The 15,388-nt window shown below is 35.6% G+C and overlaps 1 protein-coding gene across 4 annotated transcripts in view; it reads left to right on the forward strand.

Annotated features, from left to right (window-relative positions):
* The window catches only part of NDUFAF5 (NADH:ubiquinone oxidoreductase complex assembly factor 5), a 48,593-nt gene that overhangs the window by 13,701 nt on the left and 19,504 nt on the right, over positions 1-15,388 (forward strand). For all 4 annotated transcript variants that reach the window (XR_004421816.1, XR_004421817.1, XM_033094830.1 and 1 more), the window contains exons 4-7: positions 2,545-2,592; positions 4,084-4,187; positions 6,744-6,783; positions 9,557-9,754. Coding sequence is in view for 2 of the 4 variants with exons in the window: in XM_033094830.1 (XP_032950721.1) it covers positions 2,545-2,592; positions 4,084-4,187; positions 6,744-6,783; positions 9,557-9,754 (390 nt within the window). In the remaining 2 variants the exon portion in view is untranslated. The remainder of the gene's footprint in view (positions 1-2,544; positions 2,593-4,083; positions 4,188-6,743; positions 6,784-9,556; positions 9,755-15,388) is intronic.

Genomic DNA, 15,388 nt, shown 5'->3' on the forward strand with positions numbered 1-15,388 from the left:
GACATGGTTGTGTCTAATATGAATCTTCATAATTCAATACGTCATGTGTTTTAATGGACATACTTAATGCACTTGTCTGAAATAAAGAAACGTTTTCTGAATTTTGGTGCCTGCAATTTTTCGTTGCTTTTGTGTGGATGATCATTCTTAACTGTCATCATTTTTGTTGCCACTCCTGTCTTGTAAGTCTTCAATTAACACTTGATTTAATGGTAGATTTAAAGGGAATAATATTTTGATCCCCAGACAAGATGAGTGCAAAAAGAGAGCTATTCCGACAAGTACAAGAAAGGAATCGTGGAGGACTTTCGGAGCAAGAATCTTACGGCTTTTTGTAAAGAGAAGTTGGATCTCTGAATGGTCCGAAAATGGCGAGCAGAGTACCATAAACTCAGTCAACAGGTGGACGAGGGAAATGCTAACAAGCGCAAGTGTGTATCAGGTCCGCAACCATTATTTACTGAGCTGGAAGACATCATCTGTGAATGGATTGCTGACAGGAGAGCAAAGGCTTTGGTTGTGCGCAGGGCTGATAGTCAAGCATTTGCCCTTGCAATGGCACCACAGTTAGAAATATCCCCAGAAGAATTCAAAGCATCACAACACTGGCTGGATGGCTCCCTTCAGCGATATGAACTGTCTCTAAGATCAACAACACTGTTCAAGCTGGAAGATACTGAAGTTATTAAAAGTGCACGTGCATTCAAGTCCTTTGTTGATGGCATCGACTTTTCTAAATGCCCACTCTCCAACATGATTGCTGTGGATGAAACTGCGGAGTTTATGGGCCAAAGATCTCAAACGACAGTTGATCAAAGGGGTGCCTCGTCAATCTACATTCCCTCCCCTGGTTACAAAAGTGCACGTGTTACCTGTATTTTGGCAATTCTTCTGGATGGAAAGAAAGCCCCACCTCTAATCATCACTAAGAGCATGAAAGATAAGGTTGAATATGTTTCAGGCATTTATGTTCTTGAAACCGAAAAAGCCTGGTGCACACAATGAGTTATAAGGAAGTGGGTCAATTTAATGCTGCCACTTGTTTTGCAAAGTGGCCAAGGAGGTCTGCTAGTCTGGGATTCAGCCAGCACTCACCATGCTAAAGACATGAAGAACTTCCATGCAGAGAGAAGAATAGATCAAATAATGATTCCTGCAGGAGTTACTGCCTATCTCCAGACTCTTGATACTGAAATAAACAAGCCATTCAAGGACCATTTGCACGTGGAAATCAATGACTACATTGGAAATAGAATGGAGAAAAATCAGCGTGGAAACTTTGTGAAGCCTAGTCTGCAAGAGATCATGACTTGGGTGAAGAATTCATGGGATAAAAATCACTGACAGCTGTGTTGCCAGTGCACTACGAGCAGGCTACATGGACAAGAAGTGCTCATTTTTAAGGAGAGCTCTGTTGCTGGACATGAGAGACTGGGGCCAATGATTCTACAGGAAATGGAGTCGCAAGAAATTCAAGCCGAAATTCAAAGTTTGGAGAATTATGACGACGTTCCAGAATAAGATGACATGACTGTATTTGAATAAATGTAGATTTTTGTGCATGAATAAATATAGATTGTTGTACATGAAAACATGAAAAAATAAGACATCCTCTGAAAATAAGCCCTAATGCATCTTTTGGAGCAAAAATTAATATAGGACTTGGTCTTATTTTCGGGGCAATACAGTAACTCGTGGCATATTATGCTTTGGAAAAGTTAATACACAAGGCTTAACCCAGTGATGGAAGGATGTTGATTTTTTTTTTTTTAAAGATTTTGTTGGGGAAGGGGAACAAGACTTTATTGGGGAACAGTGTGTACGTGTGTACTTCCAGGACTTTTTTCCAAATCAAGTTGTTGTCCTTTCAATCTTAGTTGTGGAGGTGCTGTTCAGCTTCAAGTTGTTGTCCTTCCAGTCTTAGTTGTGGAGGGCGCAGCTCAGCTCCAGGTTCAGTTGCCGTTGCTAGTTGCAGGGGGCGCAGCCCACCATCCCTTGCGGGAGTTGAGGAATCAAACTGGCAACCTTGCAGTAGAGAGGACACACTCCAACCAACGAGCCATCCCAGAGCTCAGTGGCAGCTCAGCTCAAGGTGCTGTGTTCAATCTTAGTTGCAGGGGGCGGAGCCCACCATCCCTTGCGGGACTTGAGGGATTGAACTGGCAACCTTGTGGTTGAGAGCCCACTGGCCCATGTGGGATTCGAACCGGCAGCCTTCAGAGTTAGGAGCATGGAGCTCTAACCACCTGAGCCACCGGGCCGGCCTTGGATGTTGATTATTTATACCTGTGTTCTCTATTTTCTTAAATATAGTTTAATATATTAAATATAAATTTGGCTGCATATATTTAATCTGTTTATATGTATTATTAAAGTTCTTTATGTACCATACTGGTTTTATGCAGGAAAATATCCTCTCAAAGCTGAAAATTAATCTGTAGCTATCACATTCTCCTTTAGCAAGTTCAACATTTGTTTTATTGTTACTGACTTTTTGTGTTTGTTTTTGTATTATCTGATCAGCTTTTAATTATTTTATTGCAGGAAACTGTTGGGAAGTTTTTCCAAGCAGACATAGCAGAACATGCTTTGGTAGGTAGCTTTTTAACACTATTGGTTTCTGATCTCCTGGTTTGATTTTTAGTTCTTTATTTCTTTATTTTTATTTCCTTCAAAATGAAAGTAGCTTTTTAAAAATCATTATAAATATATCACACACAAAAAAAGAATTAAACAATACAAGAAATATAAAGGAAAAAAGAAAAACCACCCCTAATCCCAACACTCCCACTAGAGGCCTCCACTGGTGACATTTTGTTCTCCACCTTTGTAGATGTATAACTATATCTGCAACATATAGTTTTATATAGATGATACTATGCTAACATACCATGTTTTTCACAGAATATTCTTTTTATATCAGTGAATAGCATACACACATACACCATCTTTTTAAATGGCTGTATAGTATTCCAATATGTGAATATTCCATAGTTTATTTAGCTAAATTTGTATTGAAGGACAGTTATATTTTTAGTTTCTCAATAACCAACACTGTCATGAACATCATCATATAAAGCAACTTTGTGTGTTTGATTTCTTTTTTCTCCCTGGGAATAAATTCCTAATAGTGGAATTTATGGATTCCAGACTAACCTTAGAAAGATTAAATAATAACATTATATGAAAGTACTTTTTTCTTCTTCTCTTTGGCAACATTGGGCCAGTTGTTTTCGTCTTTGTCAATCTGGTAGGCAGAAAGTAGAATCTCATTATTTTTACTTGGATTTCTTTGATCACTAGTACAACCAAAATAGCTGTTGATAAGTCTTTTGGCTACTGATATTTGGCTATTGGTATTTTTTAATTTGTGAATTTTGTAAGTAATCTTGTGCTGTACCGGTGCCTTGTCCTTTATCTATGTTAGCCTTGGCATATTTTTATTTTAGATGGTTTGTAAGAACTTATTTTTGAGGGATATTAATCTTTCATCAATTGTGCTGTAAATATTTTCTCAAGTATGTTGTTTACATTATTTATTGCTTTTGAAAAGTTTTTTAAATTAATTTATCATCAAATCTACCAATCTTTTCCTTTACAGTTTCTGTCTTTTGAGTCATGTTTACTTAGGTATTTACTCTGAAGAATATAAACATATTCATCCATATTTTCATCTGGTGCTTTTATGGCTTCAATTATTCCACAGAAACTTTTAGCTTTTTGAGACTTGTTTTGGTGTGAGATAAGTATCCTGTTTATGTTTTTCCAACCGGCTAGCTAGTTTTATGGCTGATGCTAAGTGTCATCTAAGAAATATGTTTTTGAGTGCCTTCTCTGTTGCTCCCTTTTTTTTTTTGGAAGGTATAGAAACGACCAAGTACATACAACATTGATTTAGGTTTAAGAAACAATGGTTGTATTAATAATTGAGATTTTATTGTATTTTATTTTATTTTTTAATTCAAAAAGGACTTCAATTCTTTAATTTTAACATTAAGGTAGATTCAGTGATGTAATATATTTTCACATGAGGAATAATAATTTTATATAAATGTTTTTGAACTTCTATTTTTTAACCATTAGAAAAATACCTTAGAAACGGAAATTCCTACTGTCAGTGTTTTAGCTGATGAAGAATTCCTTCCTTTCAGAGAAAATACATTTGACCTGGTGGTTAGCAGTTTAAGGTTGGTAATCCATTTGTACTTTAAAAAAATAAATGTTATTAATAGATAATTTATGCTGTAAAGTTTTAATATTATAAGGTAAAGAAAATAGATAGTAGAGTAAATTCTTAATACCTTTTTTGTTGTTGTTGTTAAAGTCACAAACCAGTTTTCTTGGTTTATAAGCTGTAAGATTTCTCTGGTAAAGAACTATGGATTATATCTCCCTAGTAGAGATAATGTGATATAATACCGCAACGTGTTTTTTTTTTCCCCTCAACTTTCCTTAATTTGCTAAAGCTCATCTGTGATAGAAGCCTTTTCCTTTCCTCCCCAATGTAACTTAGTATTCTGGAATTGATATCGATGGGGGCAGGAGTATTCTGATTCCAATATTCCAATGTTAGATCACCCTTATGAACTCAGTCTTATTTCCTTCAGTAAATAAGGGAAAGCTGGCATTTCCTTCCATTTTAATTCTTCTACACAGTAATGTAGTTCTAAAGGATACTGTTTTTCCCTTTGTGCTTTCTACCATGTCCCTCTACATTTAATACAAGCATGTTTTATAGATATTTATTGAATAAATTATATTATGCAAAGCACTGAGCTAGATGCTTTGGGGGAATACAAAAATGAATTCAAACAGGAATCCTGTCCTCCAAGAACTTGGTATCTAATATAGAAAATAAAATATTCTGTATGGTACCTTATTCTCCTTCCCTGTTGTTGTCAGATTTTCTTTCAAAGATTCAACATGCTCAGAACAACCCTTCCGACACCTGTTTTTAGGGTGACTAATCATCATGGTTTGCCCCTGACTTTGCCAGTGTTAGCACTGAAAGGCCTGTGTCCAGGAAACCCCTCAGTCCCAAGTAAACTGGGAAAATTGGTCACCCTTGCTGTGTTTGAGTGCCTTCAGTGACTTTGTGACTTCTCCCTGCTTTTTGACGTGTGCTGAACAAATTTAGAAAAGTGTTCACAATCTTTTGCTGAAAAAATTTTGATAAATACTCAGAATCTATCATGAAATGAAAAACATTGCAGAGCCTTGGTCTAACGGAAAGAAGGAAGTCAGAACCTGAATTTTAACTTAGGCTCATCTGCTTGTTATTTGCAAATAACTAATTCTGTTGCTTTCAGTTTCCCCACAAATGTGATAGAGCTTAAAATATGACCTCCTTAATTTTTAAAGTATGTAACAGTTATTAGAAAGCATTATGAAAGATAAATGTGAGCCTAATACAGTATGGTGTGAAATAGGTATTCAGTGCTGTCCTGGAAATCAGCATAAGAGGATGCCAACTCCACCAGGAAAGTGACTGTCCTCTATGGAGACTATGATTCTTGTCGTCACATGTCACGAGCGCTAGGAGAGGGTAGATGGGGTCAAAAGACAATGCAAGAGGTTTCTTCAATTAAGTTTTCAGTATATAGAGCTCTGGATTTATTTGTGTGTTTTTTTTTCTGTTATGATCTTAAAAAATACAGGGTGTTATATATATAGAGAGAGTGTGGTGATTAACATTTAAGACCTACTCTTTAAAAAAACCTTCAAGTATATAACACAGTGTTGTTATTTATAGTCACCATTATGTGCATTAGATCCCCAAATATTATTTATTTTATAGCTGGGAATTTATACCCTTTGATCAATATATCCTTGTTTCTCTCAACTCCCAGCCCCTGGCAACCATCATTTTACTCTGTTTCCGTGTGTTTGGCTTTTTTAGATTCCACATATAAATGAGAACTTAGAGTATTTTTTTCTTTGACTTATTTCATTTGGCATAATGCCCTCAAGGTCCATCCATATTGTCCCAAAAGGTAGGATTTCCTTCTTTATTATTGCTGAGTAATATTCCTGTGTAATATTACGTATCTATACCATGTTTTTATCCATTTATCCATTAATGGATACTTAGGTTGTTTCTATATCTTGGCTATTGTGAAAAACACTGCACTGAACATGGGAGTGCAGATATCTCTTCGAAATAATATTTTCATTTCCTTCAGATATATACTCAGAAGTGTGATTGCTGGATTATATGGTAGTTCAATTTTTAATTTTTTGAGGAACGTCCATACTGTTTTCTGTGGCAGCTATACCAGTTTATATTCTCACCAACAATGCACAATGATTCCCTTTACTCCACATCTTTGCCAGCATTTGTTACCTCTTGTTGTTTTGATAATAGCTATCCTAATAGGTATAAGGGAATGTCTCATTGTGGTTTTGATTTGCATTTCCCAAATGATTAGTGATGTTGAGCATCTTTTCGTGTCTTCTTTGGAAAATTGATTTTTACTTTATTCAGTGAAAAATAATTGGACAGATAATCATATCAGCAAAGTGAATACTGTCACATTTTCTAGTATGAGAGAAGGAAGGTTTTTTTCCCCTAGGAATATTTTTTATTTTAAAACTTTTATGAAAACAATCAGTGATTTTTTTTTATGCAATTTCATACTTAAAGTTAACACTTTTTTGTGGCTTATGATTGATTATACTAATGATACTTACACTAATTAATTATATGAATTAAGCTAGAATAAATATGTGTTTTCATATTTTAGTTTGCATTGGGTGAATGACCTTCCAAGAGCACTGGAACAGGTAAGAAACTTAATGTTGATTCTGATAGCCTGTGTTATTTATTATTAGAAACCTATAGATGTTTCTTTTTTCACATGGAAACATAGATGTTTTCTGTTTTATACTTCTGACAATTGGAAATGGAAGCAAATCAAATATTATCTTCTGTGGGTCGGATATACTTGGTGCCCTTTGGCATATTAAGTACATTGGGTGATTTCCCCCCTCCCTGGGATTCAAGAAATCTAATTATGGAGCTGTTTTAAATATATATGAAAACTTCACTAAGTTGTACAAAATAATATTGATATCATGAGACATTTTCTGAGTGGGTTTCTTTTCCTCCTTAATGGCCTATAAATTTTTTATGGGTAGGAACCTATTTGTTTATATTTGTTTCTTCCCCATGCCTTATACTTAGAGAGTGCTAGATAAATGTTTGTTGGTTGATATTCATTACTGAATAGATGAGTGGTAGGTAAAAAGCATTGTGTTCAGAGGAGAGAAGGAGATCACTGTGGATTGGAGCTGCCAAGAAAGCTTCAAGAGGAAGGAATTACTTGAATGGGGCCTTAGAGCATAGGTCAGATTTGGAGTAGGAAGGTGTTCCAGAAAGGCAGAATCAGGATAGGTGGGAGGTGTAAGAGCCTCAGGAGCGTGAAAGGACAAAGAGGAAGCCTGTTTGGAGAATAAGCGTAGTGCTGGGAGATGAGGTATATTGGGACTAGATTTAGGAGGACTTTGGTGATAGATTAAGGAATTTGGAGTTTATTCTTTATGTGGTTCAGAGCCACTGAGAATTTTGAAGAGGAAAGTGACATGATTAAAAAGGAATGGGCTGGATAATAACTACCATATCTTAAGCACATACTATTTGCCAATCACTATGCTCTGTTTCATATATGTGTTAAATAACTCTGCAAGATAGTGTCTTCATTTTGCTGATTAGAAAACCGATGCCAGAAGTTGGTTAAGTTAAAGAGGTAAACTAAACCTTGATGGCAGTGGTGGGAGTTAAAAGGAAGAAAGGTATTTAAGACTGTGCAAAGGAAGTATCGACACTTTGGTGGATAGTTAGATCTGAAGATCAGACAGAGGGAGGAGTAAAGCTCACCTTCAAGTTTTGAGTCTGGATGTCTGGGAGAATAATTAATAAAAGTAGAGAAAGAATGGTAAGCATCATAAAGGGAATAGGAAATGGTAATGAACAGAAATATGGCCATTGGAAAGGGGAGTTGGTTTGAGAATAAGGGTTGTATGTGTGTGTGGTGGATGTGTTGGGGGGGCTAAGTTTGCCAAGCGATGAATGTCCATCGCACAGGAAGTTGAAGATGAGTTTAGAGTTCTGGAAAGATGTCCAAACTAAAGCTAAAAATTGGAAGGTCATCATTGTGAAATCCATGAGAATTGCTAAGTCCTCTGAGGTTGAGAGAAGCTGCAGAGAGCTGAGGACTAAATCTTAGGTACGTGCTATATTATATTAGAGCTTGGTGACTAGAGAAGATAGTAACGCTAAAGGGGCAGGAGGGAAGAAACCAAGGATTTTACAGTTGGTTTGCTTATATACTGTTTTGTAATTGCTTCAGATTTTGTAATAAATGTATTTTTATATTTTGTAATATGTAATATTATAAAACAATATTTTGTAATAAATATATAAATGACATATTGAATATAAATTCAAAATGGATACTTTGATTAGAAGAGCCTACTGTGATTTGGGTCCTGGTTTACTTGAGAATCATCCTTTCCTGTAATGTTCCTTGTTGCTGAGAATAGCCAGAGTCAAAACTAGTTACAGATTGTAGTTCTAAGAGAGTCAATGAGTAAACATATGGGATTCTGGAATTCATTCCAGCCACTATTTTGCTTAAGTTACCGATTAAAAAGTGTTTTTGTTTTCAAGCTAGAAAATAAGTTAGTTACTTCTCCTTAAGGACTAATGTGTTTCTTGGTTAATGTTGTAAATCATATTGGTTTATCTATAAATTAACTTTTTTTGCATATCAGGCCACCCCAACTTAGTGGTTTAAAACAATTTACTTAGCTTACAATTTTGTGGGTTGGGAATTTGGGCTGGACTTAGGAAATTCTTCAGGTTCTGGCTTGGCTCAGCCATGTGTCTGTGATCTGCTGCTCGATTGTCTTGGGGCTTGCTGGTCAAGGTTGGCCTCAGCTGGGACACCTGGCCTGATCCCTGCTTTGCATGTCCCTCATCCTTCACCAGCCTAACTTGTTCACAACACGGGGGCCAGACAGGGCTCCACGAGAGCAGGTAGAAATGCAAGGCCATTTGAGACCTTGGCTTGACACTCACACACTGTCACTTACACTCCATTCCTTTGGGCAAAGCAAGTCACAAGGCTAGCCCAGATTCAAGGAAATAGGCTCCATGTCTTAATGGAGTTGTTACAAAGTGGTGTTTCACAGGGCACAGATACCAGGAAAATTGCGGTTTTTGCAGTATACCACACTATGATTTTTTTTTCAGTATTTTTCTGATTATAAAAGTAAGTTGTGTCTGTTAGAAAATTTTTAAATATACAACATATTTTATAGATACTAATACTATAAATGTGTGTGTTGTCTATCTTTACAACAATATCTTACTGCAATGCCTTTCTGACAGTTATTGCCTTAGGTGCTGTTTATTAAATTATCTTAAATTATCTGATTATTAATTTGACAGAATGAAAATGGTAGTCATAAAATATTGATTTAGATACAGTGTGTTTATTCTTTTAATATTTTTTAATATAAAATTTTGAAAAGTTTTGTTTTGTATTTATTACAGATTCATTATGTTTTAAAGCCAGATGGGGTTTTTATCGGCGCAATGTTTGGAGGTGACACACTCTATGAACTTCGGTGTTCATTACAGTTAGCAGAAACGGAAAGGGAAGGAGGATTTTCTCCACACGTTTCTCCTTTTACTGCTGTCAATGACCTAGGACATCTGCTCGGGAGAGCTGGCTTTAATACACTGACTGTGGTAACTATCAAGAGACTCGAGTAACCCATTAATTACACAGTTCAGAAACATCTTCTCCTTTTAAAGATAGAAAACTGAAGGTATTGATGGTATTATGGAAAGGTTTTGGCACTTTCTCTTTGAATTTAGTTTATATAAACATATCTTGATTGACACAAGGTAAGATTGTAAAATTTTTAGTATTTTTTTACCTGAATAAGCAGCTCAAAGACAATGTACCTCAGTTAACAAGGAAGCCATTTTCTAAGACATACAACTCCATCAGAATCTTCAAATCTAGAGTAGGTGTGGTAAGAGAATTAGAGCATTCCCAGGAAAGGGGATGTATAGGAGTTTTTACACACTGCTCCTACCACCATCCCTCAACTGGAATAGCACCATATGAGGTCGAAATGAGAGAATGTGCATTTGCAAGGCCTAGAGTTAGGTCAGGGTTAGAGAAGGTAGGACAGGGGCTGCACTCCATTAGGGCTGGAGAGATCTGGAAAGAGGACCCATAGGCCCCCAGGGCAGAATAAACAGAGTCAGCAATGATGGTACAGGGCATTGGTGTCTGACAGGTATAATTTGTATCCTTACCTTCCCCCTTTACTAGCTAAGGGAATTTGGGGAATTTATTTCATCTCTCTGAACATTCTTTTTTTTTTTAATGCAAATATTACTCACCTCAGGTGGTTGCTAGGATTCAATAAGATAAATGGTGAAGTGCTGGCACCTTGGTAGATAATAGATATTAGCTCCTGCATTCCCCTCTCCCCCTCACTCTGCTCCCTCACTCTGCTCCTAGCACTTTCCTGGCCAAGGCTTTCAATAAGAAGTCATCCCAGAGACAATGATTACCCCCTTCCAGAGGGACAATGATTACCCCCTTCCAACTCATTTCAATAACAAAGTAATTCTAAAGGGTGCCATTAGTTACTTCAGAGATTGGTTGAGTAGACTTGCTATGGTGTTCCAAACCCCTCAGACCTAGAAACATCTCTAAATCTGACTAGACGAAATAGGAATATCTTGATGGAGAAAGCATTGCATATTTAAAATCAAAATAACTGTTTAAGGCGATTTGGCGTGATTATATTTCATAAAATCAACCAACCAAAAATGAATTGTCATATCCTTCTTTTCTTTTGGTATAGACCAGCAGGGCCTCTGATGTTAGAAAGGGGCTTCCATGGAAGGGAAGAGACAATAGGCTAGGAGCTGATGACAACCCTCAAGATTTCGTAACTGTCTTGTAAACTTTTAAATGGCATGAGTCAGTAGAAACTGCATTCTGAGACGTTGGGCAGCTGAAAATGGGAAAACTGCTTCATGTGAGGGTTTTGCTTTGTGATTAAAACAAATGCTTTAAATATAGGCAATTGTACATTGAGCGTTCACTATATTTTTAATACATTTTAAATTATGTAAATAATAATAAATATATTTTGGTTGTAAACATTACACTGTACAGATAAAGTGAAAGTCTGTCATCCGCCTCCCTTAAATCTCCCAAATCTTCGCTCTCTCCTGAGAGTAGCAATTCTCAAAATTTTGATCTTATGACCCCTCTACACACTTAAAATTACTGATGACCTTAAAGGGCTTTTGTTTATGTGGGTTATATCTATCAATATTAACCATATTAGGAAGTTAAAACTGAATTTTAGTATTCATTTAAAACTAACAATAATGTACCTATTACATGTTAACATAAATAGCCTATTTTTTGTGAAAAAGAACTAACTGTAGGTTCCAAAAGAAAAAAAATTGAGAGAAAAGAATGTCATTTCTTTACATTTTTACATATTTCTTCAGCATATGACATAATAAAAGCAAGATTGTCATGTCTGCTATTGCGTTTATATCTATTACAATATCACATGTCATGTAACTTCTGAAAAATTCTATTGTATACTCATGAGAGAATGAGAGGTGAAAAAGTCAAATAGATCTTAGTATTATTATCATGAAAATAATTTGACTTCGTGGACCTCCGAAAGGGCTCCAGGGATCAAGGATTCTCCAAACCACACTTAGAGTACTGCTGCCCAAGAAGTAGTTTATTGCCATCAATTTGGTGTGTAATGAATGGTCCAGATTTTTTTTAAACAACAAATACTTTACCATACTACATACAAACATACATATGTATGTATATATTTCTGAAACTTATTTTTTATTCTTAGCAGTACATTTTAGATTGTTTCCCAAATCAATATGGATATATTTGCCCTCTATAACTTCTGTGTATTATTCCCTAGTATGACTGTACCACTGTTTTATTTAACTATTTCCCTAATGAAGAACATTTAGGTTTGTTCCAAGTTTTGTGTTTGTTTCTTTCTTTTTGCTAATAGAAACAATTCTGAAATGACTATCTTTATATTGTGTTTTCATCTATTTATTCAATCTTACAACAAATATTTATTGAGTACCTTCTATGTGCCAGGCACTATTCTAGGTACTTTGGATATAGCAGTGAACAAAACAGGCAGAAATCCCTGTCTGATGTTCTTGTATTTATAGAGGGCTTGTCAGTAGACTTTAGAGGGTCTGCTGACATTGGACGTTGTAAGCAAACTTATTTTTTTGTTGTTCATATGTGAAGGACAGAGCCTGTAGTTTTCATCAGATTTTGAAAGCGGACTATGACTGAAAACAGATCAGAAACCGCTGGTTTAAAGCATTAATCTCTAATATTTATTTCATGTATAATAAGAAAAAGATTGTCTTTACAGTCCATCCTCTTAAGAATTGAGTCCCATGTTGCTATGTTACAAACTGAAGTGAAATAAAGAGAATCTCTGAATGGGAATGTAAAGCAGCTAAAAAGTGTAGGAGGGGATTTAGTGATGCAGCGAGGTGTACTGCAGTTGTTCATGGGGTGATGTTAAAGAACTTGTGGTAGGTCATACATATTAGTTAACGATACTAGGGGACTCAAAAGTTGTTACCTGTTAGGAAAAAGATGGGACTTCTCTCCTGAGTCCTCAAAAGAAAGTTAAATTATGTTAATCCTTGGGGTTTTCTTTGGTTGTAAAGTGGGTTGTACATTTTAGAAAGATTTCTACTAAAAATGCTTTACCTGACATCATAGCATTTAAAAGCCTACATTTCTGTTAAGTGGGAAATGTATTAATTCAGAATACCTTCCATATTCTCCAGAAATACATTAATGACTCAAACATGAATGTAATACAAAAATATTGGTGTAGACTCTTCTTTAATAGTTTATAAAATTATATTTGCTGATTTAATAATAAATCTATAAATTTGTTCCTTGAGACATACACACTGTCTTTGAAGTGCTGTATTAACATTGTATCCTAATTCATTTTCTAAAAATCCCATCCAAAAAAGCTTTTATATAATCAATTATACAGGTTTAAGTTGCATACAGCATTAGATATATTACTTTTGTACAGCGTCGGTTTCTTATTTTTAAAGCGAAATCAAGTTAAATTAAACCACATAGGTACATTTATATTTATATGACCCTGTTAGTGAATTATTTTCAAAGTCATTCAAAATGAAGCTCATTTCCTTTTAGAATAGTTACCAGACTAGTATATTTGGAGAAAACTGCAGATATGGTCCATCTTAATTTGAATAAGGCCTTTGAGAAAGCTATTGTGGTACTATTTTGATTGAGATGGAGATAGTGCTTAGTTGGTTTCATTCAAAAATGACTTTCAAAGGATATTGCTTAATGACTGGGTATGAGCTTGGAAGGAATTTTATTTTTAATCTTAGGATCTCTTTTTAAAAATAGCTTCTTAATGTGGAAAAATATATAGAAGAAATGAATTACGCAGAGATGGTCTTATTAAAAAGTACACATACAACCTGATCTATGCATATGTTTTTTTAAAAAGGAAATTTTAAAATGTATATATGGAATGAAATGAGATAAATATAGAGCAGTTCTAAAGTGAAAAGAAGTCTCCTCCTGACTCTGACACTCCGTACCTCTCCCTAAAGGTGACCTTTATTAACTGTCTTATACATCCTTTGAGAACAATTTTCCCTCATAAACCAGAAGACAGCTATATCACTTAAAACCTACATATGCAATTATATATATATAATATTATATATATGTGTGTGTATACATGTACACACACACACACACACATATATACACACACTCTTTTGCTTTTTTTCTATATTGCACTCTCGGTTTTTTCAGTCAATAACATATCTTGGAGATCTTCCCCTACAGATGTATATCTATGGCACTCTTTTTTAACAGCTGTATAATATTTCATTAAATAGGTACACTTTAATTTCTTTAACCAGTTCTCTACTACTAGACATTAAGATTGTTTCCAGTTTGTATTTTGGGTTTTGGTGTTTTTTTTTGGTTTTTTCAAACAATGCTGCAATGAATTTCCTTTCACACACTCTTGGCACATTTGTCAGGTTAATTTCTAGGAATGCAGTTGCTGGTGTAAAGAAGCTATGCATTTAAAATTTTGACAGCGGGTCAAATTACTCTCCAAAAGGTAGCATCAATTTACATGCTTGATCAATAGTATATGCGAATTCTTAGTTATGCCTTATATCTCTAAGATGGAAAAAAACAGATAACTGATCATTTTGTTTTGCATTTCTTTAGGAATTAGAGTGGATGTTTTTGATAAGTGTTCTTTTGGGCTTTGTACTTGATACTGAGCAACATTAAAGTCCAAAATTGGGAGGAATAGGTAACATAGATAAAGTTACAGAACACAAAAAGATCTAGACACTTCAAAAGTGGTTAGTGCAAATAAGTTACAAGTTTGAGATACATGCAGGATTTTTATAGCAAACTTGAAAGAAACAAGTAGGTGACCTGTATTGAAGGCTCGTTTCCAATGAAGACAAACTCCTACATCTTAGTGCTTAACACAGAATTTTATTACATCACAGCCCCAATGCTGGTTGGGCAGCCCATCCCCATCTTGCCTTTGAATCTGCTAAAGTCACCACAGCAGAAGAGATGGCCTGGAAAAGGCTCATTAGCTCTTTATTAGCTTGCCCCCTCCCTATTTTCTTTGGTCAGAGTAAATGTCTGTTTGTGGCTGGGAAGTGTCAAGAAGCACCTGGATATTTGGGGAGCATCAGTGGTCTCTTCCACTCTGCCAGCAGTTAACTCCTATGTCAAGCCTCAAAAAGAATGGGGGCATCATTGCCCAAAAGTTCACTTGAGAAAAGGGTGTTAGCAATGTGCCCGTCTCCTGAATGAGCAGTGCATTATTGCTGCATTACTAGAAGTAGAATGAAAACATCTCGGGAGATGACCCTGTTTGGCTTGATTCTGGGTGACACATTTTAAGATTGATTGATACTGACTATGTACAGAGAAACGTAGTGAGAACATGTAAGAATCTATACATTTTTTCTAGAAGACTAACCCCTCTGCTTAAAAAAATTATGGTGTTGGGGGGGAAAATTTCTCCTCTATTCTTCTAGGTCTGTCTGTCTGGTCTAAGAATTAAATTGACATGAGGCAGATTAACAGGAGAAAATCAAATTTAATTTCTTACATACTGGGATCCATCAGAATATGGGGACCCTCAGAGAGTCAGGCAATTGGGGCTTATAATGCCATTCTGAACTAAGGAGAAGGGGTAGAATTCTGGGACTTCAAAGGGGAGGAAGGCAGTTTAT

This window comes from Rhinolophus ferrumequinum, chromosome 23 (genome assembly GCF_004115265.2).
Source record: "Rhinolophus ferrumequinum isolate MPI-CBG mRhiFer1 chromosome 23, mRhiFer1_v1.p, whole genome shotgun sequence".
NCBI classification, from domain to species: domain Eukaryota; kingdom Metazoa; phylum Chordata; class Mammalia; order Chiroptera; family Rhinolophidae; genus Rhinolophus; species Rhinolophus ferrumequinum.